Source organism: Mastigoproctus giganteus, chromosome 9, assembly GCF_048544385.1.
Source record: "Mastigoproctus giganteus isolate SK-2022 chromosome 9, ASM4854438v1, whole genome shotgun sequence".
Classification (NCBI taxonomy): Eukaryota; Metazoa; Arthropoda; class Arachnida; order Uropygi; family Thelyphonidae; genus Mastigoproctus; species Mastigoproctus giganteus.
The window spans coordinates 40,700,843-40,728,230 of NC_143583.1; the positions used below are offsets into that span (position 1 = coordinate 40,700,843).

Here is a 27,388-nt window from a genome sequence, read left to right on the forward strand (position 1 = left end):
ACTAAATCTACTAGAATGGTTGAATAAAACATGAATGAGAAACAAGTCTCATATGGGTGAGAACCTGGGAGCCGACTTGGAAGGGAGCTCACTCAAATGACACCTTTTTGTGTATTCATCTTTTCACAAAGGTAACTGAAGGTATTAGACATTTAAAAAAAATTTTCAGTGGATCAACTGATTTTTTTCAAATGCCAAGTAGGAATTGTTAAAGGAAGTAATTCTAGATGCTATAACACTTTTTATAATTACAAAAAAGAAGAATCATTACTATTTCAAGGTTTAGACTAAAATGGATGACATGAACTGATTATTTTAATGGTAGAAAAAAATAATGCAAGGAACAATTATCAGAGGACCACAGTGGTAGATCTAAGAAATAGGGTCCAGTTGACAAATCAATTTATATGTTGTTATTCAGGAATGTTGCTAACTATAAAAATTGTATGCATTTCTATAAATGTTATCAGTTAGAAATATTTATGTTGTTAAAGTGGAACCTTGACTGAACTAAACATCTAGAATAAATTAAATATTCAAAAAATTTAAGACTAGGCACAGCTCACAGGCTACCATCTGAAATGGGAGGTATGTAATCATCTTACCGTATTCTGTCCTTCCGTTCCTGCTCTTCCCTCTCTTTTTTTGCTCTTTCTTCTTGCTCTTTACGCTGAATTTCTAATAATGCTTGGCGTCTCCTTTCTAATTCTGCTTGTCCTTTTTCAAAGTTTTCTCTCCTCTTATCCTCAAATGTAGCTACATGGATTTAGGACCAGAAATTATTTTTTTATATTTCATAAAACTTCTTTATTAATCTTAGTTGATAAAAGGTGAAATATAAGTCCAGTACTCCTTGAATTTAGCAGTAATAATTGTATAAATTAAAGCATTTGTTTTTTTATTTTTCTCAAGTTAATGCTAAAAATAACATTCAATTTAAAACTTACAAAAATTATAAATATTAGCACTCAAAGATACACTACATCCTTTACCCTCAATGAAAGAATGAACATGCACACTATTGCTGTAAATATCAGAATGAAGAAACGCAATACAAATTAAAATTGATTCACTAGACGATAATTCAAACTTAACATATTCTGCATGACCCAGAATGACTTTTCAATGCTATCATTATCAAGGACTTGCTAACCTCATATGCACAAAGGGAGTTTTAATCAGTTACTAGGAAACTGATGACACACATGTTCAAAGTCATCACACATGTTTGGTCCTTTGGACATGTGATGATATCACACATGTTCAAAGGACCAAACAATCTGAATTTAAAAGAGGTACCCAACTAACAGAACTGTGAAGCAATTTCATTTGTAAAGTTTGGGAAATCAATAGTTTTGTATAATTATGCTGTATGTCCATTACTCTAATATTATCAAAGCAACTTCTTCTGGTGGCTCAGTTTGAATTTGTATTGCATTCCTTTCATTTTAATACTGATAGGGTGCCTATCCATTCTTATACTGAGGCAAAAATGCAATATGTCTTTGGGGATGAAAATTCATATTATCGTAAGTTTTACATAAGCTTCAAAATTAACATTTTTACTTTCAACATGGTGAAGTACTTACCAGATAATTTTTAACATAATGCTTATGCTTTTAGTTACTGTAAAATATCTCCAGTAAACTGATTAATCTGCTGGAAATTGCTAAATAAGATGAAAATCCATATCTTGAAAATTATTTATCCACAGAAAATAAATTAACAAAGCTGGCTTACATTCTGGATCAGACTACTGAACTTTTTTTTTTAATAGGATTATCAATATTCTAATTCTTTAATGTATGTACATAACATCATTTATATAAATACTATATGCATTAACTGATTGCATAAAAATAGTTGTCCTTTCAACAAAAATGGTGAAAACACTTAAAACTGTTAGTACACATATAATAAAGACCGTGTGTGTGCACGCGCGTGCATACACGTGTTCCACAATAATGAAACTTCGGATGTCCAAATGAACAAATGTAGGCTACCTTATGATGCATGGTTAATCATGTGATCACAAGACACTGTCTGAGGTGGGTAGTTTTTTTTTTTTTTGTTTTTTTACACACACACACACACACACACACACACACATGCAGTTCTTTACAGTAAACTCTCACTTTAACAGACCTAGATTTAAGTCTCCTAAAAATAAAATTTAACTACATTAGTAATTTAATATTGAGCCTGGAGGAAGAAGTGCACCATCCATTCCCCTGGTTGTCATCTATAAAATTACTATGTAAACCTAAAACCTAAAATCCTAAATATTGTAATGCCAAAAGTCTAAACAAAGGACTTTGGAAATATTCATCATCAGTTGGTTGAAAGGCAAAAGTGAAGACAGTGGTTAAAACTCAGTTCTAAGTTACCATGATGCATTGCTTAGACACGTGGAAATTTAATATATGCAAGGCTCCATATTGGAGACAGGCTAGTCGGTAATTTTGTGTTTAATATTTCGAGCAAAGTGTTGTGGCAGAACCATTCTATTGCCAGCACTTCGTATTTAAGTAATTTATAATCTAGTAAAGGATAGCAAAAGCTTAAAAAGTGGTACTCACCTTGGATTAATCTGCAATGGCTTACTTAGGCAGCGTGGTTAATATTTAGGTAATTGGCTTCACCGTATTCACTTATTTAGTTTTTAATTATTCTCTTACTTCAATGACAACCAAGGATTGGATGTGTACACTTCTGTTTCCTTGCACCTATTTTAACTCAGTCAACACTTACCTACTTCCCCCCCCCTTTTTTTTCAATTTAACAATTCAACCTAAATATTAACCATGCTGCCTAAGTAAGCCATCGCAGATTAATCCAAGGTGAGCACCGCTTTTTAAGCTTTCGCTATCCTTTACTAGTCTATTAACACGGTACTTGAAGATCTCGAAAAATTTCGTATTGTAATTTATAATTAGACTTTAATTTAATTAATGTAATGGCAGAATTAGGCAGCATGTACAAATTCACAACCATTTAATTAATGTAATGGCAGAATCTTTAGTCGATTCTGCCATTATGCTAATTAAATTAAAGTCTAATTATAAATTACTTAAATATTGTGGAAAGAACATGCATTTTGTTTCCTACATCAGAGAAGACAATTTTTGCAGATGGAGAAGTGCAGCATGGTCAATCCACATAAAATAAAACAACTCCTATGTAATGAATATTTCTGAGACTGTTAGAAAATACAATTTTTATGAAAAATAAAAGCACACTTACATTTTGAACACATGCCACGATATGCTTCAATTAGAATCCAAGGCTTTTAAATATCATTCTTTTGTGAATGATGGAAATTTAATATCTAAAGGAAATTCCTCAAAATCCAGGACACTACCTCAGAAGATATATACAAATTTTTCTGATATAACTTTAATATTTACTTTTAGTCACGCTAAATGCTAATCAGATTAACTTAAGGGTTCTCAAATTTTTGATAGTAAAACCATTAAGACAAATAAATTTGTGCAATTCCTCTCTCCTTCTTGAATAAAATTAATGGTTTCATTTGGGTTGCAGTTGGGAAAGAAATAAATATACCACTTACTTTTAAAAATTAAACTGATAGAATTTTTACAGCTTTATAATATAAAAATGTTTTATTGGAAATAAATTTTAAAGAAATCAATTATATTTAAAACCCAAGGCAATAATAAAATTTTACTATGTAATTTACTGTTAATATTAATACTAAACTTCCATCAACAACACTGAGCTAGTTTTCTTCTATTACTCTCATAGCTATTTTAATGCAGCTCTTTTTATTTGAAAAAAAAAAAAAAAACCTATGCTTTCTTTTACTCAAAATGTGCCAAAGGGAGGTTTGACAAACACCTATGTACAATGTAAGGGATTCTGGATTCAAATCCCTTTAGCCAGTAGAGAGTGGATACCTTTGTCAAATTATTGTAACGTTTGCAAATGAGCAGCAAATACATGATGCCTTTGTAACTGAGTAAAATTTGCCCATGTCCACCTCTTAAAAGCACAATTGGAAAAAATATAATTTTTCTGTCTCTGATTATCACCAACTGATTATCATTGCTTCAAGAAAGATACTCTTGCAGACTTCAGAAATGTTGGATCAAAGATTTGTTTATAAAAATGGTTCTAGTTTAAACTTAGATATCAAGGTTCATTTCCAAAGTTTCACCAGAATGATATTTACCCCCATCTGGTTGAATACATTCTTTCACTCAGCACTGCTACGAGAAACTGTTAGAATGTCTAGCATGAGGTACGATAATGTGTTTTATTTCAAGTTCCCTTCCATACTTGTCAGTTCTCTAACCAAGGGCCACTGTACATCAAATCTTTCTTCTTTAATAAAGTTTTGGGTAGGTTCTGATATTGAAATTGGCAGAATTGATACTGAAAAACATCTACTGCTTCATCTACAATGATACTGAGAAGTATTAAAACCTTTTCATAAAATAATTTCAAATTTTAAAATGATGCACTGCAAATTGATGAAATTTGTGCTATCTCAGATTTATAAGAGCATCATCAATGCTCTTATAAATCTGAGCACCTTTAGTCACATGTGGCAATAAAGTACTTCCTCACTGAAAAAAAGAACAGAAAAAGTTCTGGGTAGTTCTAGGTAGCCCTACTACAGTAGGGCTACTTATAATTACAGCAGTATCATTCTAGTCCAATCAACTTCCAAAATAGAAGGATTTAACAACGATTGGATGTAACAAATTTCCACATCACTCTTCAACATATCAAAGAGTAATGACCTCAGCAAATGGATGTAGCACACATTTTATTAAAGAGCTATATTTGTATTTTCACACGTGGCATAATATTTAAAAGGAGATAAGCAAAATGCTTTTACTACTACATGCACTATTAATTAAAAGTAAAATATCTTAATCCTAAAACATTTTTATTAATCTTAACCTAACTTATCACAGAACTCCACTTTCAGAAAATAACACAATCACAAATAAAGATTTTTTTACTGAAACATTTTACTGAAATATTTTATTAAAATATTTTTATATTTAGTATACATTAAAAAAAAAAAAATCAAAATTTAATCATAAAACAGATTTTTTTTAAAAAATCTATAACCTAAGTGACCCCTTTTTGTTTATTACAGAGTTCTAGTCTTCAAAAATTATATTGCAGTCATGAATAGAGATTTTTTTATTCAATTTCTGGTTGTTATATCATATACGAGGGAGGTTCAAAAAAAGATTTGTATTCAATCCAGTAGTGTGATAAAAAAAAAATGAAAATTTTTTTTTTTTTTTTTTTTTTTTTGCAGTACTGAATGAAACATCACAATGGGATACAGATCAGTGATTTGGCTCCTCTTTGTGCAAGGGAAAACACCCAAAATAATCCATGAAGAAATGGTTACTGTTTATGGAGAAGCTTGCCCAGGTTACAGTGCTGATGTTTTTGCATATCAAATGCAGAAGGACCTGGGGTTTGCTTATCATGCTTATCAGTGCATGATAAGCAAACCCCAGTACACCCAGCAACTGCTGTATTGCAAAATACAGCAACTCAGTGTTGCAAAAATTGAGGCATTAATCATGGAAGATCACCATATTAATGTGAAAGAACTAGCTGTAGAGCTCCAAACTGTTGTAGGGTCTGTGAAGAATATCCATCAACAGTTGCATATGAGCAAGTGTATGGTAGATAGGTTCCCAGACATCTGACCAGAAGAAGGAAAAGGCACAATGTTCACATGCAATGTTGATGTGCCAGGTGAACTGAAATATTGCCACATCCTGCTTATTGCCCCCGACTTTGCACACTCAGATTTCTTTCTCTTTCCTGCCCTGAAGTTCTTTCTTCATAAGAAACACTTTGCTGCTTATGATGAAGTGATTTCTGCTACTGAGTCATGGTTCGAAGGATAGTCAGAGGACGTCTCCAAAACTGTCCTGCAGAAGTGAATTGAGAGGTGGAAAATGTGTCATTTTGTTTGGTAATAGTATTAAAAAAAGTGTAATATGTGTTTGTTTCAACCTTGTATCAAAACTACTTCTGAGGTCCTGCATTTCATTTGTATTCTGGGTGAATACAAATCTTTTTTGAACCCTCCCCCCCGCATCATATACACCAATAACAGCTTTAACTGGTATTGATTCAAATTATAAAACAAAATGAGATAAGATAAACAAAGAGGGGCATTCTGTTTGCAAATGTCTGATTACATTATGCTTCTGCCACTTCAAACTGAAAAATCACCCCTACATACAATATAGTACACACAGCAAATGTTAACTTTATCACATTGTGCGTGTGTGTGTGTGTGTGTGTGTGTGTACAAAGGGTTGTTAAAATTAAAGTATCCCTATGTAGAGGGCTCTTGAGCGAGTTCTAAGGCTCGTACTGAAGAGAAATTGGGACAACAGGTACAATAAAGAATGCACTCGCCATTTATTGGAAAAAAAATTAGTTACAAAATTTGTCACTATATGGCACTGTGGCAATACAAATCACTTGAACAGCACTACAGTTGTTCAATGTATCCTCCATTTTGGTCAACAACAGTTTCCATTCGAAGAAGAGCATTTTCTACAGCAGAACATAACATGTCAACTGGAATAGCCAGCACATGGCGTCTAATGCTATCCTTCAGATCTGCCAAAGTTTGACATCCTTCCCGATATACCTGATTCTTCAAAAACCCCACAACCAGAAGTCGCATGGGGCGAGGTCCAGCGATCAGGGTGGCCAAGATGTCTAGAAACAACGGCTGTTGATCCATTCATCTGTATGGTGTTGCTGTTGTTGTTATTTGGTTTTTAGGAGCATTAGCAACTAATGCCATATTGCCCCAGGAATATGCAGTGGGCATTCCCTGACCTTTCCACACCCTCCGTATTTGGTGGTGACGAGCTCGAACCCCGGTCTAATCAAGAAGCGTGTGCTAGCACTGCCGCTCCTTCCCACCTGGCTATGGAGGCACCGTAAGGTGTTGCCTTAGCAATCTTTGGACACAATGGTGGATGTGGGGTGGTACACAATTTTGCATGAATATGGTATCCTGAAGGCACCCACGTTGTTGCAGCTCTGGTATTGCGAAATTTGTCAACATTTCATAATATCGCTGTCCAGTGACGGAACAGGTGCGGGATCCAGTCGGTATTACCTGTTCAAAAAATATGGCCCGATCATGAATGCGGCCGTAAATCCACACCACACTGTCACTTTTGGAGAATGCAATGGGGCCTCTCGGATAACTCGAGGGTTTTCTGTTGCCCAAATGTGACAGTTGTGCGTATTCACTTGTCCATTTAAGCAGAAGTGGGTTCCATAGCCAAGTGATATCCACTGTCATTCATGCAAGAAACTGAAGTGCGTATATGAAACGAATATCCGTATCACCATGCTTTAGCTGCTGTAGCATGTGCATCTTATAAGGATAGTACAGCAACACCTGACACATTACTAGGCTTACAGTCTAAAACGGCAAGTCCACTTCACGAGAAACAGCCATTTATTTTTCTGCCACATCTTCAACACGAGAGGAGTCCACTCATTTTCGACCTCTACCTGGTTGAACACCAAAATCTCCTGTCACTTCACATTTCGCAATTATTTTGCGGACAGCATAAAGTCATAGGTCCCCCCCGCCTTCTGACGACGAAATTCTCCAATAGCTACAGCTGCATTGGTGCTGTTCTGATAGTACAGTTTCACTAATAGCGCCTTTTCCTGTAACATTGTTGCCATTGCTGCTGTAGTGCAGGCAAACATCTACTGTATGATTTTGAAGAGACTGCTTTGCTTTTATACAGTACAATAGAGTTGAGTAGTGGCGCTGTGGCAATAGCTTACGCTTATGCAAATAACTTATACTATTTGCATAATTGTAACTAAGATAGTTATGTGGCATACAGTGACAAATTAACTAATTTCTTTTTTTCCAATAAATGGCAAGTGCATTCTTTATTGTATCTGTTGTCCAAATTTCTCCTCAGTACAAGATTTAAAACTCACTCCAGAGCCCTCTACATAGAAATACTTTAATTTTAACAACCCTGTGTGTGTGTGTCTGTGCAGTGGAACTTCTTTATTATGAACTTCTATTTAACAAATTTCTCTATATTACGAATTTTTTTTGCAAAACACTGTACCTTGAAACGAAATTACATGTAAAATTAACCCCATATAGAGAAGTGTTAGTCTCTCTGTAACGAATTTTGAAAAAATGAGTAAAAGCATTTTTGAAGATTTTCAAGCATTTGCTGCTAAACAACCGCTCAAATATACAGCCCCCTTCCCTCCGAATTGTGCATTAACACCTGGAATTAATCATCCTTTTAGTGAATACTTGTGACCATTGACACCCGTAGAACGGTCTTAGTTTCATTTTTGTTACAGTTATAAAACCAAATGGGTTTCTTAAAAGTGGTCATAAACTTCAGAATAAATAGGGTAGATTTGTAAATTGATGTTGGCTCAGGGAAAAACGAAATTCGCTGCGGTAAACCTTTAGCGTGCTGCGGCAGCAATACATAGAATGCTACCATAGTCAGATTTTAGTAATGCCTACTGAATGACATTCGCTTCTCACCTCAACCGTACCATGTAACCTTCCTGTCAATCATTATATGATATGCCCATTCTCATCTAACTGGAGTTCCAGTAGATGGTTTTCATGAATTTTTTTTTTTTTTTAATTTCGTTCTTTTAGAACAATTTGTCATCAATCACATAAGCTATATGCTCTTGTATTATTATTTTTTTTTTTCTGAAAAGTAACATACAGCATACATTAACCATAAATTTTCTTTTGTGCATATATGAATGAAAGCAGAATAAAAGAAATTCACAAAGCAGTATATTTCTTCAAAGTGATCGATAGGAAAGGTCACGTGATACTGTTGAATTGGCAAGTGAACATCATTGAGTAGGCAGTACTAACAATTCACTATATGGCCAGCGCACAAAGTTTGCAGTATGTGTATTGGCAAGAGCTGCAGTCAAGTAATTTTTACAATTGCAGAAACAATGTCGAAGAGAAAGTGTTTAAGTATTAATGATAAAGTAAAGATTCTTCATGATATTGACGAGGGTTTTAAGAAAAAAAGATGTTGTGGAGAAATATGGCAGAAACATGTTGTGGAGAAATATGGCAGAAATATGTTGTGGAGAAATCTATGATTTTAAAAAATCGAGAATCAATTTTAAATGCAATTGAAGGAGTACCAGACAAGAAGCGAATTAAGTTGTGTATATACGAAGATGTTGATAAAGCTGTTTTAAAATGGGTGCATATGATGATACATGAAAAGAATATACCAATATCGGGTCCAATAATTAAGCAACAAGCTCTGAAATTTGCACTTTCCCTTGGACATACAGAATTTAATGTGAGCACTGGATGGCTAGATAAATTTAAGAAGCCCACAGAATTGTGGAAAAGGTTATTTGTGGAGAAAGTGTTAATGTAAGCGAAGAAGATTGCAACAGTTGGAGGAACAATACCTTAAAGAAGATTTTGAAAGAATACGAACCTAAGGATGTTTTTAATGCTGACGAAATGGATTTATTCTTTAAATGTTTACTGAATAGAACACTTGCTTTTAAGGATGATAAATGTTTTGGCGGAAAACAAAGCAAAGAAAGAATCACTGTGCTAGTTGGGGCAAATATGACAAGTGAAAAATTAAGACTTTTAGTCATCGGAAAATCAAAAACCCAAGATGTTTTAGATGCACAAAATCTTTGGAAGTTGACTAAAAGCATGGATGACAAGTAATATCTTTGAAGACTGGATATTAAAACTAGACAGGCATATAACAAAAGAAAAAAGGAAAATATAGTGTTGGTAACTGACAACTGTCCGGCACATCCTGCAGTATTTCTGCCAAACTTAAGTGTGAAGTTGTTGTTTTTACCACCAAACATAACGTCAAAACTCCAGCCAATGGACCAAGACATTATTAAAAATTTTTAATTTCATTATCGAAAGAGAATAATAATAAAGATTGTCAATGCGTTATCAGAAAATAGAAACTTGGAGGTTACAATTAACCTTAGAGATTGCATCTCTGAACTGGTAAAAGTTTGGACAAATGATGTTACTGAATACACTATTCAAAATTGTTTTTCAAAAGAGGGATTTGCATTGAATACGAAAGTCGAACAACAACTGGACGATCATGATGAATTGCCCCTTTCACAACTGAAAAACTTTTGGACATTATTAGAATCGTCCGGAAACATCGAAAATGAAATAACACTGGACAGTTATGTTTATGTAGATCAAGATCTGACTACAACAGAACATCCAAATGAAGATGAAATACTGCTGAACAGTGTTAGATGCGACCATGATCAAGAAGAAATTAATGATGATGCTGAAGACACATCAGAACAAACACTAGAAAAGCCAACTTGCGAAGAAATGATTAACGCTTTTAAAATAGTTCGTATGGGTCTACAGTTTTGTGAAAATGTTCCTGATAATGTTTTTAATGCTCTGAACAAATGTGAGATTTTCTTTGAGAATCAGACATTTTTTAATTGTACTGTGCAATCGAAAATTACAGATTGTTTTAATTTATGATACTTACCAGTGAAAATTGTGTAAATGTAATTTAAATAAGTGTTTTTGAAAAAAATACATTAAAAATAAATGTAGATTCATTTTCATTTTCTAATTAAATAACAATTTTTAATAAAAAAAGATATTCTTTGTATAACGAAATTTCTCAATAACGAATTTTTTCGCTGGATTTATCGAATTCATTATAGGGAAGTTCGACACACACACACACACACACACAGTCGATTCCAGTTATTTGGGACACATCAGGACTAGTGCATTTTTGCCCAATTAAGCGGCTGCCCCAATTATCCAAAGTTTCGCGTGAATAGTTAAAAATACAATGGACCCCCACTTTACAATTGGTTCACTATACAATCAAATCACGTTATGATGGACTCACTATAGTAAAGTACTGTTCACTATACGATATGTAGTAAGGGTAGTCATTGTGATCACATTTATGAATCCAATTTTAATTCTATTAAACAGCGATTCTAATTAGCGAAAATAGGAGGAATATTATCCACAGTCTATAAAAGTAAAGATATATTAAGCACAGATTTACTCTTTATTACCTTACCAATTAAAAAATTAAATGATATGTGAAAATCGGAATAATTAATACGTACTATAATATTTAAAATAAATAAATGCACAAGGCATAATACTTTAAGAGTTTGGTATCTATATAATATCGGTGTTTAGATACACCATAGATAACTCTTAATAAACTACAAAGTAGTTGTTGTAGGCATCATTTGCTGTTTCTCATATTGTGCTCTGCCTTCACGACGAGTTGCCATGATATTGCACTACTTCGAATAAGTAACTCTTCACTAATAGAGAAGTCTTCTCTATTAGTGAAGAGTTACTTATTCGAAGTAGTGCAATATCATGGCAACTCGTCGTGAAGGCAGAGCACAATATGAGAAACAGCAAATGATGCCTACAACAACTACTTTGTAGTTTATTAAGAGTTATCTATGGTGTATCTAAACACCGATATTATATAGATACCAAACTCTTAAAGTATTATGCCTTGTGCATTTATTTATTTTAAATATTGACATCTACACCTCTTGGCATCTCTCATATTGTGTGATTAACTTCACAACTGGGTCGTCATGTCTGCATTACCAGGGTACCTGCCCACCCACTGATGATCGGCCAATAGCCGTGAAACAGTGCTGTCTGGGTGGTGGTACTCAACTGAGAATAAGTAACAATAGTCTTCTCTATTAGTGAAGAGTTACTTATTCGAAGTAGTGCAATATCATGGCAACTCGTCGTGAAGGCAGAGCACAATATGAGAAACAGCAAATGATGCCTACAACAACTACTTTGTAGTTTATTAAGAGTTATCTATGGTGCATCTAAACACCGATATTATATATGTACTATAATATGTACAAACTAACTAGTTGACATTTCTGTTCACTGACATTTCTGGGTGGGGGTTAAAATTTAAAACAGTAAAAAGATAAGAAATCAATAACAAAGAACGCGGCACACACAAATTGCAAGTAACACGATACGCACAAGTGAGAATGGAGTAACAAGTTATGAAGCTTTAAAAATAGGAATGAAGAGAAGATTCTGAAAATTAATTTCTTTTATATGATTGAAGATTCCATGGAAGTGTAAACACATTTCACCATAATAACCCACAGAATTCCAGCTGTCGGTATTATCACAAATTCAATAAGATCGAGTTTACTATCCGTTTATGATAGATTACACTAACAGAAAAGCCCAATAAACAGGTGACTGCTAATTGTTTTATGGTTGTGACCTTCAGAAATCCGACCGAACCACATGGTACAGTTGGACACAATCGTAGGCTAATCTCCATTGCTGCCATCTCCTGCCCCAATTAAACGGCATGTTGTCCCAATTAAGCGAAGTAAACGGTGGCTATTTTCTTGATTGGGTTCTGTTTTTTCAGATTTGCCCCAAATAAACGGCTGCCCCGATTAACCGGTGTCCCAAATAACCGAAATCCACTGTATATATATATATATATATATACACATACTCCAATATATATATATACTCATATATATATATATATATATATATTGGAGTTGTGTTTGATGACTTAATTATTAAGGGATGTTAATGGAGTTATGTGCTACATTAATGCTATTGTATAGGGACAATTATCCATTATATGTGCATAGTTTTTATACATACTAAACTTATATTTCTTATTATTAAATTTAGTCCTACATGGGAGCATCAGGTTTCTGGTAACCCCAACCAACCCACTAGTTAAATATAAACTAGCCCTGGAATGGATAGCCTAATGTACCATAGATACATATAAATACAGTGGAACTTCTCTATTACGAAGTTCTATTTAACAAATTTCTCTATATTACGAATTTTTTTGCAAAACATTGCACCTTGAAACGAAATTACATGTAAAATTAAACCCATATAGCAAAGTATTAGTCTCTCTAACGAATTTTTAAAGAAATTAGCAAAAGCATTTTTGAAGATTTTCAAGCATTTACTGCTAAACAGCCGCTCATATATACCGCCTCCTTCCTTCCGAAACTGCGCATTAGCATCTGGAATTAAATAATCATCCTTTTAATGAACACTTGTGGCCATTGATGCCAGTATGAGGGTCTCTATTTCATTTTTGTTACAGTTATTAAACCAAACGGGTTTTCTTAAAAGTGCTCATAAACTACAATAAATAAGGTAGATCTGTAAATTGATGTTGGCTCAGAGGAAAACAAAATTCACTGCGGTAAACCTTTAGCATGCTGCGGCAGCAATACATAGAATGCTACCATAGTCGGTTTTTAGCAACGCCTACTGAGTGACATTCGTTTCTCACCTCAACTGTACCACGTGACCTTCATGTCCATCATTATATGATATGTTCGTTCTAGTCTAACTGGACTACCAGTAGATGGTTTTCATGAATTTTTTTTTTTTTTTTTTTATTTTGTTCATCATCAATCACATAAGCTATATGCTCTTGTATTTTTTTTTTTTTTTTTTTTTTTTCCTGAAAAGTAACATACAGCGTACTTTAATCATAACTTTTCTTTCTTATATATATGAATGAAAGCAGAATAAAAGAAATTCACAAAGTCGTATATTTCTTCAAAGTGAGTGATACTGTTGACTTGGCAAGCGAACGTCATTGAGTGGGTGGTACCTGTACTAACAATTCACTATATGGCCAGCGCAGCAAAGTTTGCAGTGTATGTATCGGCAAGAGCTGTAGTCCAGTAATTTTTACAATTGCGAAAACAATGTCGAAGAGAAAGTGTTTAAGTATTAATGATAAAGCAAAGATTGTTATGATATCGACCACGGTTTTAAGAAAAAAGATGTTGCGGAGAAATATGGCAATCTGCAAGCAGTTTATCTACGATTTTAAAAAAAATCGAGAATCAATTTTAAATGCAATTGAAGGAGGAGCAGACAAGAAGCGAATTAAGCTGTGTTTATACGAAGATGTTGATAAAGCTGTTCTAAAATGGATGCAAACGATACGTGAAAAGAATATCCAAATATCGGGCCTAATAAATAAGCAACAAGCTCTGAAATTTGCACAGTCCCTTGGACATACAGAATTTAATGCGAGCAATGGGTGGCTAGATAAATTTAAGAAGCACCTCAGAATTCTGGAAAAGGTTATTTGTGGAGAAAGTGTTAATGTAAGCGAAGAAGATTGCACCAGTTGGAGGAATAATACCTTAAAGAAGATTTGGGAAGAATATGAGCATAAAAATGTTTTTAATGCTAACGAAATGGGTTTATTCTTTAAATGTTTACCGAATAGAACACTTGCTTTTAAGGATAATAAATGTTTTGGTGGAAAACAAAGGAAAGAAAGAATCACTGTGCTAGTTGGAGCAAATTTAGTGCTTGAGGTTGTCACAGACATTCTCTCAGATATGCCAGACAAGCTGTACTTGCTACCTGGGAGTCTAAAATGCTGATGGAACTGATATTTGGGTGACACTCGAGTGAAGTGGACCCAATTTCGGCGAAGTCTGGACGGTCTGTGACAGCCAAATCCTCTCATCAACTGGAGAAATACCACAACTTTACTTATTGGAGGCTTGAAGTGGTGGAACCCATGTTTAGTCTCTAGAGCTAAGTTCTGGTCAACCCTTCCCTATCTCTTCCATTGTGCAGTATGATTGATGACTTTTGAGGTTATGATGAACGTCGTGGCGAGATCCAATATTCCTTACATTTCAAGTGTACAGCTCTAAAACAGTGTTTGCAGACCGGCCGCTAGTTAGTAACACCGGACCGAACCTTTGGTAACTCTCTAGGAGGCTTCCGGATCAGCTAGTGTATAATCTTGCTACCTCTACTCTGCCAGATAGTGACTGGAGGGAGTCCGAGTAGTGTGTACGCTGTCGAGGCCACGTTATGTCAAGGATCTGGGTATATTCTTGCCATATCCAAAAATTTCATTACTTCATACAGCATGTCCCACCCACTTTTTCTTACTATTGAATACACCATGAATTGTCAAACGAACAGAGCAAGCTTATCTGCGAAAAGATCTAAACCTCCCAAGCACTTCCTAATTCATTTCACAAATATACGTGGTCTCGATTCTAATCTTAACGATGTCCATTTCCACTTGCAGTCTGCCAAACCCCATGTACTGTTTCTGACAGAATCTCAGTTATCGGCTGATTCAACTACTGTTCATCTCAAATGCCCAAATTATTCGCTGTATGATTCCTTTCACCTCAAAGGGGCTACTTGTGCATATGTCCGTTCTAATATTCCCTCTCAGAGACTTGGCAATTTGCAATCTACTCTCTTTGATCTTCTCTGGCTCAAAATCTCTCTACCTCATTGTGTAAAATTCATCTGTTGTCTCTACCGTTCTCCCAACTCCACTAATCACTTGGAGCGCTTTGACTTCCTCTCTTTGCAACTTGACTTTCTCCAGTCCAACTTTCCTAACAGTGAGGAATTTTCCTTGGTAATTTTAATGTTCACAACTCCAGCTGGCTTTGTTTTCTAGTCACACCAAACCAGCAGGTCGAGATGCTGAGGCTTTTGCAATTACTAATGACCTAGCACAGATTGTTCATTTACCTACAAGAATACCAGACAATCCTAATCATACAGCCAATACGCTTGATCTTTTTCTCACAAACAACCCTTCTAAGTACACAATCGAAATGAGAGGTCCTTTAGGCACTTCAAATCACAACATGATGATTGTCTCTTCTCCAATGGAACCTATCTCATGGCTATTCCCAACCTCGTGCTGTTTGGGATTACAAGAATGCAAAATGGGATGACCTGCGAGACTTCTTTTCTTCTTTCCCTTGATCAGATTACTGTTTCAAAACTTCTGATGTCAAATGTTTGCTCAGATCGTGTTAGTGAAATTATTCTTGCAGGAATGGAATCCTTTATCCCACACTCCACTATAAAATCTCGTCCTTTATCTGAACCTTGGTTTTCCAATAAATGTGCTAAGGCTGTTCAAGAGAAGAATGTTGAATATCGTAATTGGCTTGTTGCTAATTCTTCAGTTTCATTTTCTGCCTACACCAAAGCTCGCAACAGTTGTAAAGCAGTTATTAATCAGTCCAAACTAGAGTTTGAACAGGCTAAGGGTGCTTACACATAGAACGCAGGTGACCGCTTACTTGGAAACAGCAGCCTAAATGAACAATGTAAGTCAATGGGAGTGCATACAATAAGAGCGTGTGGACAGCGGCATCGCTTCTTGTTTTAATCCCCCAGCTTACCTCAACAATTAAAGCTTACTGGTCTCAAGGAAATACAGATGTCACTCAACTGGGTACGCATTGTTCACACCTCTGATATTAATCTGGCCTTCAGGCAATTTTTAGAACTGCTGTTGCTGTAGAAAGCACGAATTCACGGAAATGTAGAGAAAACTTGTAATCCAAAAGTTTTAAACATGGATACTGAAATTTTGATTTCAGACTGACTGTTATGGATTTATGTTAAACGTGCAATATGGGATAAAAGTGTCAAACTGCATTAAATACCATGGAGAAATGCTGACAAAAAACAAAATAAAAAAAAATATATATATAAAATAATAAGAAAAATTCCATTATATTTTTTTATTTTCTCAAAGTAACAACAGTTCTTTCTTTTCTTCTTATATTTATTTGTAAAGTGCTAATAAATACCGTATGTAGAAATAGTCGGTCAGTCAGTGTTTTTATTATTCGAAATGGAAACAGCGTTTCTCTATTCGTTCTAAATATTTAGAAACTTCCAATTCATTACATAAATTATGATATTCAAAATTTTGCCTACTGTAATGTACACACATTGGGTATGCCCATCAGTTCCTTATTGTTTTCAATCTTGAAAAAAAAAAAAAAATACATAAATAAATAATCATTATGACAACGAAGAAATAGTTTTGGAATATCTAAAATGAACTTTTCATTACTTCATTTCTAGATTTATACTTATTTCTAAAAACATCACATTAAATTTTATTATCATTGAAAACAAAAAGAAACTTTTTAAAAAAAGTTTTTTTTGTTTTGCTTTGTACAACAAATTGCAGCCTGCAGGGTGCGTAAAATATGCATTATATTTTAAATGAAGACAGTAACTGATAACACCCGTCGGTTCATATTTCCTCCCTTCTAATTAACCTGGGTTTTCCTTCTGCAGTTAACGTTAAATGAAAATTAATTAATATGAAAAATGTATGTTGTATGATTTACATTACTAAGCTATACCTAAAAATCAATGATAATCAATCAAATTTAATCCGTTAATAGAAAATGTGATTCATCCCCCTCTTCACCAAGTCACGCAAGACAGTGGGGGTCCGCAAAAACGTATCGGAATTGGTTAGTGCTGGTTGTGCTGACCCACCTGCTTGCTTAAATGATTTTTCATTTAAGCTCGCTGGTTGTCGATGCCACACATTCATTGCAACATGGACATTGCAGCTCTTATTTCCAAAGTTTATCTTCGACGACCAGTATGGGATAAAACTGAAAAACTACATTCAAACAGGAATGCTGTAGAGAAATGTTGGAAGGAAATAAGCCAAGAAATGAATGTAGAAGGTAAATATTGAATACGGTGCTGTTTCTTGTATTCTGTGTATCTTGTAAACTCCTCTGACTGTTCGGTCGTCCCGGAGTATAAACAGAAAATTTATTTATTTATATATATATATATATATATATATATATATATATATAAATAACGATAACGTATAAATCCAGTAAAATATCTTTAATACTATGATATATATATATATGAAATCTATTTTATATTAAATATATATGGTATGAGGTACAGAAGTATATAACCGGGTTAATATTTGTATTATGCTGGGTTTTTTTTTTTTTTTTTTTTGGTTTTTTTTATAAATATTTTGTGTGGACTGTATAATCGAAAATCGATGATATTTGATTATATGACCAAATTATGAATTTTAAGGAATTTTTCAGAGAAAAAGATGATAATTGGGCAAGAAAATAAATATACACTTCATTTCAATATATATATATATATATATATATACCATAATTAGATAAGTTATAGTGCAAGAACCCTCCATAATTTGAAAATCGAGGCAGTCCCTGGCCAACCGTACTCCCAGTAAAAATGAAAAAACATATATAATAGGTTAATTAATATAATAAGCCTTACATGGGAAAAGGTATTTTGCAAGGGACTTTTTCGAGGGCTAAACCCCTACAAAATATCCAACCCTAGTTAGGCTGAGCTATCAGTTTCTGTTTTAAACATTTTAAACGGCGTAATATTACGATTATATATATAATTGAATAATGTTTGAAATAATTAGAAACTTGAATTAAATTTGAAATAAATTAGAAATCTTACATAAAAAAGGGTAAAACATACATCAGAGGCAGCAAAAAGCATTTTCCTCTACATGACGCTTGAGATATAAACTTAAATGAGAATAATGATAAAAAATGGCATGGCAAGACAGAAGAGCGAAAATTGTGAAATTATATATAATGATCAAACCAACAGGGAGGGGAGAGAATAAAATTATTCATTTTTCGATTTGTAGCTATGCTACCTCCTCTCATCTTTCCAGTTTTTTTTTTTTTTTTTCATTCTCCTCAACTGTTATTAACACATAACGCGTATTTATGTGTAGTAACTTCTGAACACTTCGCAACTTTAGCGTTTTTTTTTTCATCGATAAATTTTTAATTCTTCCCCTGCAGCGACATTATTCCCTTCCTCTTTCAATTATTTCAGCGCTCATTCCAACGAATATTTAATCGAATGTCCCGCAATGGGCAATTAGTAAACAACCCACTCCCTCTCTTTTCCCCTAATTATTTATCTTTTGATAAGTTTTCACCTGAAAATTACGGGACACCCACTGAATTGCAGGAAGAGATAATCGAAAATTTTACGGTAGCGGTTTTACCCGAGAGCTAAAGGGATTAACGTTCTGCAATACAGTAGCGCCTGTAAAACCTACCCCAGTAAGAAGTTGCACCGGTCACTGCTTTCTATGTGTTCATACCCAGTGAGAAGCTTTAGCTGCGTATCGCTACTGGTTCCAAGTAAGCGGTCACCTGCGTTCTACATGTAAGCACCCTAAGAGTAGAAAACTTGCTTCTTGCCCTAATGGTAGCCGAGCATTCTGGTCCCTTGCCAAAGCTATTGGCCGCAACTTTTGCCCATCTCTGCTCCCACCTCTGTCCAAACCAGATGGTTTTGTTGTCACTTCAGCCAAGGATAAAGCTGACCTGCTAGCATCCCATTTTTCTTCCAACTCATGTATTAATGATCTTGGTAAAACACCTCCCACCATTCCCAACAACGCTCCATTCAATGCTTCCTGTGCTTTTCCATCAAAAGGATATCAGAAGGATTTTGATGAATCTTCATGCTAAGAAAGCTCCAGGTCCTGATGGTATTTCTCCACTTGTTCTCAAAACCTGTGCTACTGAACTCACTCCAATTCTTTGCTGCCTTTTTTCACTTTCTTATTCCAAAGGTGTTTTTCCTTCTGCTTGGAAATTTGCTCATATCCAACCAGTTCCTAAAAAGGGTGACAAATCCCTCCCATCCAATTATCGTCCCATTGCAATTACTTCTACTCTTTCTAAAAAGTAATGGAGAAATCAATTAACCGCCAACTCTTAAACTACCTAGAAACCTTCCGCCTGATCTACGATCGCCAGTATGGATTCCGTCAGTGTCGATCCACTGCTGATATTCTGGCTTATGTTACCCATTTGTGGACTAATTCAATGGAAAGGTTCGGTGAAACACAAGTAGTTGCTCTTGACATCTCAAAGGCTTTTGATCATGTTTGGCATAAAGGTCTTCTAAACAAGCTTCCATCTTATGGTTTGCCAACTGATTTTAGTAATTGGTTATCCAGTTCTCTCTGATCGCTCACTGAGGGTAATGGTAGATGGCTCTCTGTCTTCTAACTTCTCCACTAATGCCGGTGTCCCCCAAGGTTCAGTTCTTTCCCCCACTCTTTTCCTCTTGTATATTAATGACCATCTTGCATTGACTGGAAATCCTATCCATAGTTTTGCCGATGATAGCACATTGCATTCCACTTTCCATTTTGCAAAACCTTGTCCTGCTCAATCAGCTTCAACTTCTCGAAAATCTTCTACCAATTCCTTAAATGCCGATCTTCAGGTAATTCTCCAGTGGGGCAAAGACAACTTAGTTCATTTCAACCCTTCTAAAACTCAGTCTTATCTTAAATCTCACAAAAAGGATTCTTCTGCTCCTATGCTTATCTTTAGTGACACTCAGATTTCTAGGCAAAATGATATATCTCTTTTGGGGATTACCCTGACTTCTAATCTCTCTTGGCACAAGCACATTACAAATATTGCTTCCTCTGCATCTAAAAAATTTGGTTTTCTCTTTCACTCTCGGTGTTACTTTTCTTCCAAACAGCTGCTTATTCTGTATAAATCGCAAATCCGCCCTGCCATGGAATATTGTTCCCACAACTGGGGTGGTGCCCCCAAAACCTCTCTCAGGCTTCTTGATTCCATTCAGAAGAGGGCAGTTAGGTTAATTAATGATTCATCTCTAACAGAGTCTCTCCACTCACTTTCTCATAGACGTACTGTTTCTGCTGCATGCCTCTTCTACAGATACTTCCATGGGCACTGTTCTTCTGAATTGGCTTCTATAATTCCCGCTCTCTCTTTCAAAAGTCCGAACACTTGGGTCACCAGCCAACATCCATTTACTGACCAACTTCAAACCCACAGAACCAACTTTTCATCTTCCTCATTTATTCATTCAACTGCCATTTTCTGGAACACCTTCCTTCATACGTATTTCCTGAAAATTACGATCTACAGAGGTTCAAGTCCAATGTCAACAAATATCTTCTTTCGTCTTTTCAACCTCCAACCGAAGCATGGTACTAAGTACTATAGGTTCTAATACCTCTCATGTCTGGGGTTCACATAAAAAAAAAAAAAAAAAATGACAGGAAGTGAGAAATTGACTTTTAGTCATCGGAATATCAAAAACCCAAGATGTTTAAGAGGCACAAAATCATTGGAAGTTGGCTATACCTTTTAATAAAAAAGCATGGATGACAAGTGATATTTTTGAAGAATGGATATTAAAACTAGACAAGCGTATAACAAAAGAAAAAAGGAAAATCGTGTTGGTAACTGTCCAGCACATTCTGCCAGTATTTCTGCCAAACTTAAGTGTGAAGTTGTTTTTACCACCAAACATAACGTCAAAACTCCAGCCAATGGACCAAGGCATTATTAAAAATTTTAAATTTCATTATCAAAAGGGAATAATAATGAAGATTGTCAATGCGTTATCAGAAAATAGAAACTTGAAGGTTAGAATTAACCTTAGAGATTGCATCTCTGAACTGGCAAAAGTTTGGACAAACGATGTCACTGAATACATTATTCAAAATTGTTTTTCGAAAGCAGGATTTGCATTGAATACAGAAGTCGAACAACGACTGGATGAACAAGATGAACTGCCCCTTTCACAACTGACATTATTAGAATTATCTGGAAACATCGAAAATGAAATAACACTGGATAGTTATGTTTATGTAGATCACAGCAGAACAAACGAAGATGAAATACTGCTGAACAGTGTTAGACGCGATCACGAAGAAATTAACGATGACGATGAAGAGACGCATCAGAACAACCCATAGAAAAGCCAACTCGCGAAGAAATGATTAACGCTTTTAAAATGGTTCGTATGGGTCTACAGTTTTGTGAAAATGTTCCTGATAATGTTTTTAATGCTCTGAATAAATGTGAGGTTTTCTTTGAGAATCAGACAATTTTTTAACTGTACTGTGCAAACAAAAATTACAGATTTTTTTAATTTGTGATACTTACCGGCGAAAATTGTGTAAACGTAATCTAAATAAGTATGTTTTTGAAATAAAATACATTAAAAATAAATGTAGATTCATTTTCATTCTCTAATTAGATAACAATTTCTAATAAAAAAGATATTCTCTGTATAACGAAATTTCTCTATAACGAATTTTTTCGCTGGATTTATCGAATTTGTTATAGGGAAGTTCGACTGTATATTAATAATAACACATCGAAATTAATGTAAAATTTAAAGAAATTAAACATTCTTCCTCTTGGTCATATATCTACTACTTCCTCATGCGCTTTCAGCAGACATAGCCAAACTAGAAAATAATTTCATACAACCTGTTTCTACAATCTCTATACCAGTTTTTCTAGGATAACTTTAGGTCATAATAGGTGGAAAATCTTTTTGGAATAAGGTAAGTAAATTTTATGTACTTATATATTTTAAATTAAACAGAGTGGTTTACTTTTTGTAAAAGACAGCAAACTGTGATAGGAGATTCAAAGCCCTACCTACAGGTATGTATCAGATTAAAATACCATTGTACCTCACCTCTGTATCCTGTGGTGGTCAGACTGAAAATGTTAATTTTTCCCACCTTATTTTGGTTTTATGTGTGTAGTTCTATTTGTTGCGCAGTTGTACTAGGTTTTTTTACCCTGTGGCATGATAGTTAACTTGCCATAGGCAAATACTAATCTTCTCTTTCATGTGAATGGTCTGGATGTTACTTATATTTTACAGTTTGGGAAAGGTATATTATATTTGCTTGTTTTTATGTAGGATATAGATACAATATGATTTTAACAATGAGAAATAAAAGATATTAATATTTAGGAATTAAAATTAAAGTAAATCATGCTATCCATAAGGCATGGACTGGCAATGCTTTTTTAAGGTATAAAGGCCCAGTATGTGCCCTTGGGGGTAACTATATACATATATACACCCTCCATGTGAATCTGTGAAACTTAACCCTGTTGATTCTCGTTATATTCCATGTTTGCTACGATGCTGTAATAATTAATTAATTCTAGTTGTTAAATTTTGTGGAAAGTAATATTCTTCCATAGTGATAATGTTCAGTGCCTTTACTTTTTATGGTGTTTATAGTTCTGCAAGTAGGGATTTGAATTTGGACATCCGGGTACCTTGGAGATAAGTGATGAGCCTTGCCTATGCACAATTAACCTGGGGTTCAAACTGTATCTTCATCCTACATAAAAACAAGTAAATATAATATACCTTTTCTGAACTATAAAATACAAGTACCATCCAGACCATTCGCATGAAAGCAGAAGATTGTGTGGAGTAGTAGTTAACTTGCCATAGGCAAGTTAACTACCATGCCATAGAGGAAAAAAAAAAACCTAGTACAACTGCACAATAAATAGAACTACACACACAAAACCAAAAGAAGCTGGGAAAAATGAACATTTTCAGTCTGACCACCACAAGATACAGAGGTGAGGTACAATGTTTTTTTAAACTGATACATACATGTAGGGCTTTGAATCTCCTATCACAGTTTGCTGTCTTTTACGCAAACCACCCTGTTTAATTAAAAATATTTAAGTACATATAATTTACTTACCTTATTCCAAAGAATTTTTCCACCAAGTTATGACCTAAAGTTATCCTAGGAAAACTGGTATAGAGATTACAGAAATGGGTATGTATGAAACATTCTTCTAGTTTGGCTCAAAGCCCCTGAGGAAGTGGTAGATATATGGCCAAGAGGGAGAATGTTAATTTTCATTAATTTCTTTAAATTTTACATTAATTTCAATGTGTTATATATTAACATGTATCTATGGTACATTGGGCTATCCATTCCAGGGCTAGTTTATACAGGGTGTTTCAGTTAAACGTTTCAGAACTTCTAAGAGGGGTAGGGTACATCCTGACAACTCGAAATCATATAGCAATGTGGGGTCGGAAATGCTTTCCTGAAGCGGTGTTGTACACAGAAGCACCATAAAAAGAAAAGAGACCGTAAGTGAGAAATCGTTTTAATAATACATGAAAAGAAGCAAAAGGTACATGGATTAAAGTAAGTGTTCGAAGTTTCTTCCACGGGCTACAATGCACGCCTCACATCTCCGACGCATGGACATCCGAACATTCTGGAATACTCCAGGCGAATTTCTTCGGCAGCTACTGCGATTCTTGCAACAAGCTCCTCAGCATTGTTAACAGGGGTGTCATAAACTAGCGATTTCATATGACCCCAGAAATAAAAATCAAGACACGATAGGTCGGGTGACCGAGCAGGCCAACGCACGGGACCACCACGTCCGATCCACTGTTGACCAAATGTGACATCCAGGTAGTTACGAACATCTCCGCTATAATGGGCAGGGGCTCCATCGTGTTGGAACCACATTGTCTGTTGCGTCGATGCAGAAATCTGTTCATCTCTCAAAAGTTGTGGCAATACTTGCTGCAGAAAGATCAAGTAGATAGGTCCGGTTAGACGACACGGTAACAGGTAAGGTCCGATGAGGTGATCTCCCATAATACCGGCCCATTCATTGACTGAAAATCGAATCTGTGCTTCACGACGTCGCACGACGACTTCTGTGTACAATACCGCTTCAGGAAAGCATTTCCGACCCCACATTGCTATATGATTTCGAGTTGTCAGGATGTACCCTACCCCTCTTAGAAGTTCTGAAACGTTTAACTGAAACACCCTGTATATAACTAGTGGGTTGGTTGGGGGTCACCACAAACCTGATGCTCCCAAGTAGAACCAAATTTAATAATAAGAAATATAAGTTTAGTATATATATATATATAATTACTATAGTAAGAGTATAATTGGTACTATATAGGTATTCAAAGTGTATTAAAACATAGGGATAAAAGTACACTGCGGGCCATAAGACCAAAAGAACCTATAAAGAATAAGACAGCCTGTGCTGGTCTACATTGCTATACCCTAGAAATAAACATATAATTAGCAATATTATATAAAATAGAATCAAATAAAATAATGATTATTTAGCTAATTAATGATATTCGGATACACTGAATAGAACTTTTTCAAGGACTAGCCCCATTCAATATATCCCACCTTGCCTGTTTGCTGTTAAATTTAAAGTCTAGCATAAAATGCCTTTATGTTTATTATTTGGACTTAGTTAAACAGGCAGATAACGATCAGAAACAGATTGCCTTGCTAATTGTAGGGATATATTTAATGGGAAAAGTTCCATTCAATGTATCCAAATATCATTAATTAGCTACATAATCATTTTATTTTATATAATATTGCTAATTATATGTTTATTTCTAGGGTATAACAATGTAGACCAGCAAAGGCTATCATTCTTTACAGGTTCTTTTGGCCTTATGGCCCGCAGAGTACTTTTATGCCTATGTTTTAATACACTTTGAATACCTATATAATACCAATTATACTCTTACTACAGTAATTAGATTAAAGACTGATGTAATGTTCAATCTACAATTGATGGCATTAATCTGTTCTGACATACATTTTACATCTATTCCAACATTTCAAAATAGATTAAATACATGCAAAAAATAATAGATAAATTAAAATAATATGGTTTAATGTTACAATATATCTAATGCACAGCAAAAACTTTTAGTTTAAACAGTGGTGTAGCTAGAATTTTTGGTCCCCTATGCAACAACTTCCCTCCCTCTGTTTTTGTTAAAATGAAAACGTGTAAAAATATTATTTATAATGTTTTGCATTAAGTAATATTCAACAAATCCAAATTATAAAAACTGTTAAAAAGTCAGTATATAAAAATAAACAAACAATTTAATAATGCATAATATTATAATTAGATTAATTTAAAAGTTTGGATCTTATTTATAAACTCATCTTTCTTTCCACTATTTTTGCAAAATTGCTAATTAGTTCTTTAAGATCCATTTTCTCTTTGTATTCAATAGCTAATAACAGTAAGATTGTTTAATCCAGCTTGCCCTATAGAATTTTTTTTGTAGTGTTTTATTATTTTTAATTTACTAAATGACTTTTCAACACTAGCCACTGTTACCTGAAATATAAAAAAATAACAGTGGTTCTCTACTATTATTATTTGATATAGTATGTTTTTCTATAATATTAATTTTGGAACAGACTCTTGTTCCTCCCCTCCATGGGCCTTACTCCTTGTTAATTCTTACACTGGTAGCTATGCCTCTGATTCTAAACCACATATTATGCATTCCACATATTTCACAAAAATGTTCCCCAGCACACCTGACAGCTAATTTCTTAATTAACATAAAATAAAATTAAGCAGAATTTAAATTAATTTAATTGACTGATTTTTCAAAAATAACACATGATAAAATGTTTACCTAAAGCCTTCAGCCGTTCATCTTCCTTTGCATCAATTCCTGAAACTTCAAGGACATGACTAGATCCAGAGCCAGCTAAAATAAATCTAGTGTAATTAACATTTTACAGAATAATAATGGATAAAAAATATTAAAAAGCATATTTAATTACATATTTAGTAAATTAAAATAGATGCAATCCATATGAAGCTTTCCAAAAAAAACAATCTAAAACTCAGTGACTGGTAATTATAATTATATTATCATATTCTCAAAAGTTTGGAACTATATTTTTATTTTATTTTTATTCAAATAATGCTGAATTACTCTAATAATACAGCATTATTAGACTATCACAGTTCATTTATTTATTTTTTTAGCCAAAATTAAGTTATATACGTTTGTTCTACTTAAACATAAATGTTGCCTTGGCACCAAGACAACTGAGACCAGGTAGTATCACTGTCTATACTTGTGAATATTCTAATTTCTAAGGCTCTTTTCATTAGGATAAAAGTGATTAAGGAAAAATATCAAAATATTCTTTAATATCTCCAACCAACATAGTATGTCGAGGTAAAATGATAAAAATTAACATAAAAATATAAAACTAATGAGTTAAAATAAAGTAAAAATGAGATAAAAATTAGTTAAAGACAGGAATAAACAAATTCTAACTTTACCATCCCAGGATAACTTTGCAATCACAAAATTGTAGAACAACACAACAAATAAATATGTAAATGAAGTGGTACCAAAATAAGAAGGGAGGATCATCATGTAAATAGCTACTCATGAGATGCCTTGAAATGCCATATGCTATCCTTATGGGTTAAGAGTTGCTAAAAACCAGGGTTGATCTGATATGATTAAAGAGAGGCCTGTGCACTCTGGATTCATTATTATCAAAATTACTGTAACTCAGAGCGAAAACAGATTGTGACAAGTTTAATAATAGGAAATATAAATAGATTAGATACATACAAACAAAAAGCTTTCGGTTGTTTTGTCAACCTTCCTCAGTTAAACTGACAGTTAAGAATGGAGCATGAGGGCATGTACTGCCAATCTTGTACATGAAGTGCGTGATTAATTGTTGGATGTTGAAGCCTGTGGCTGTGATGCATGCAGACGTTGCCAGCGTTT

The 27,388-nt window shown here is 34.3% G+C and overlaps 1 protein-coding gene across 1 annotated transcript in view; it reads right to left on the reverse strand.

The window, feature by feature from the left end:
• Dap160 (dynamin associated protein 160) overlaps window positions 1–27,388 on the reverse strand; it is a 531,520-nt gene that overhangs the window by 336,424 nt on the left and 167,708 nt on the right. The window contains exons 9-10 of the mRNA XM_090381606.1: window positions 26,264–26,338; window positions 606–756 (exon numbers count right to left, since the gene is read on the reverse strand). Of these exons, the coding sequence (XP_090237732.1) occupies window positions 606–756; window positions 26,264–26,338 (226 nt within the window). The remainder of the gene's footprint in view (window positions 1–605; window positions 757–26,263; window positions 26,339–27,388) is intronic.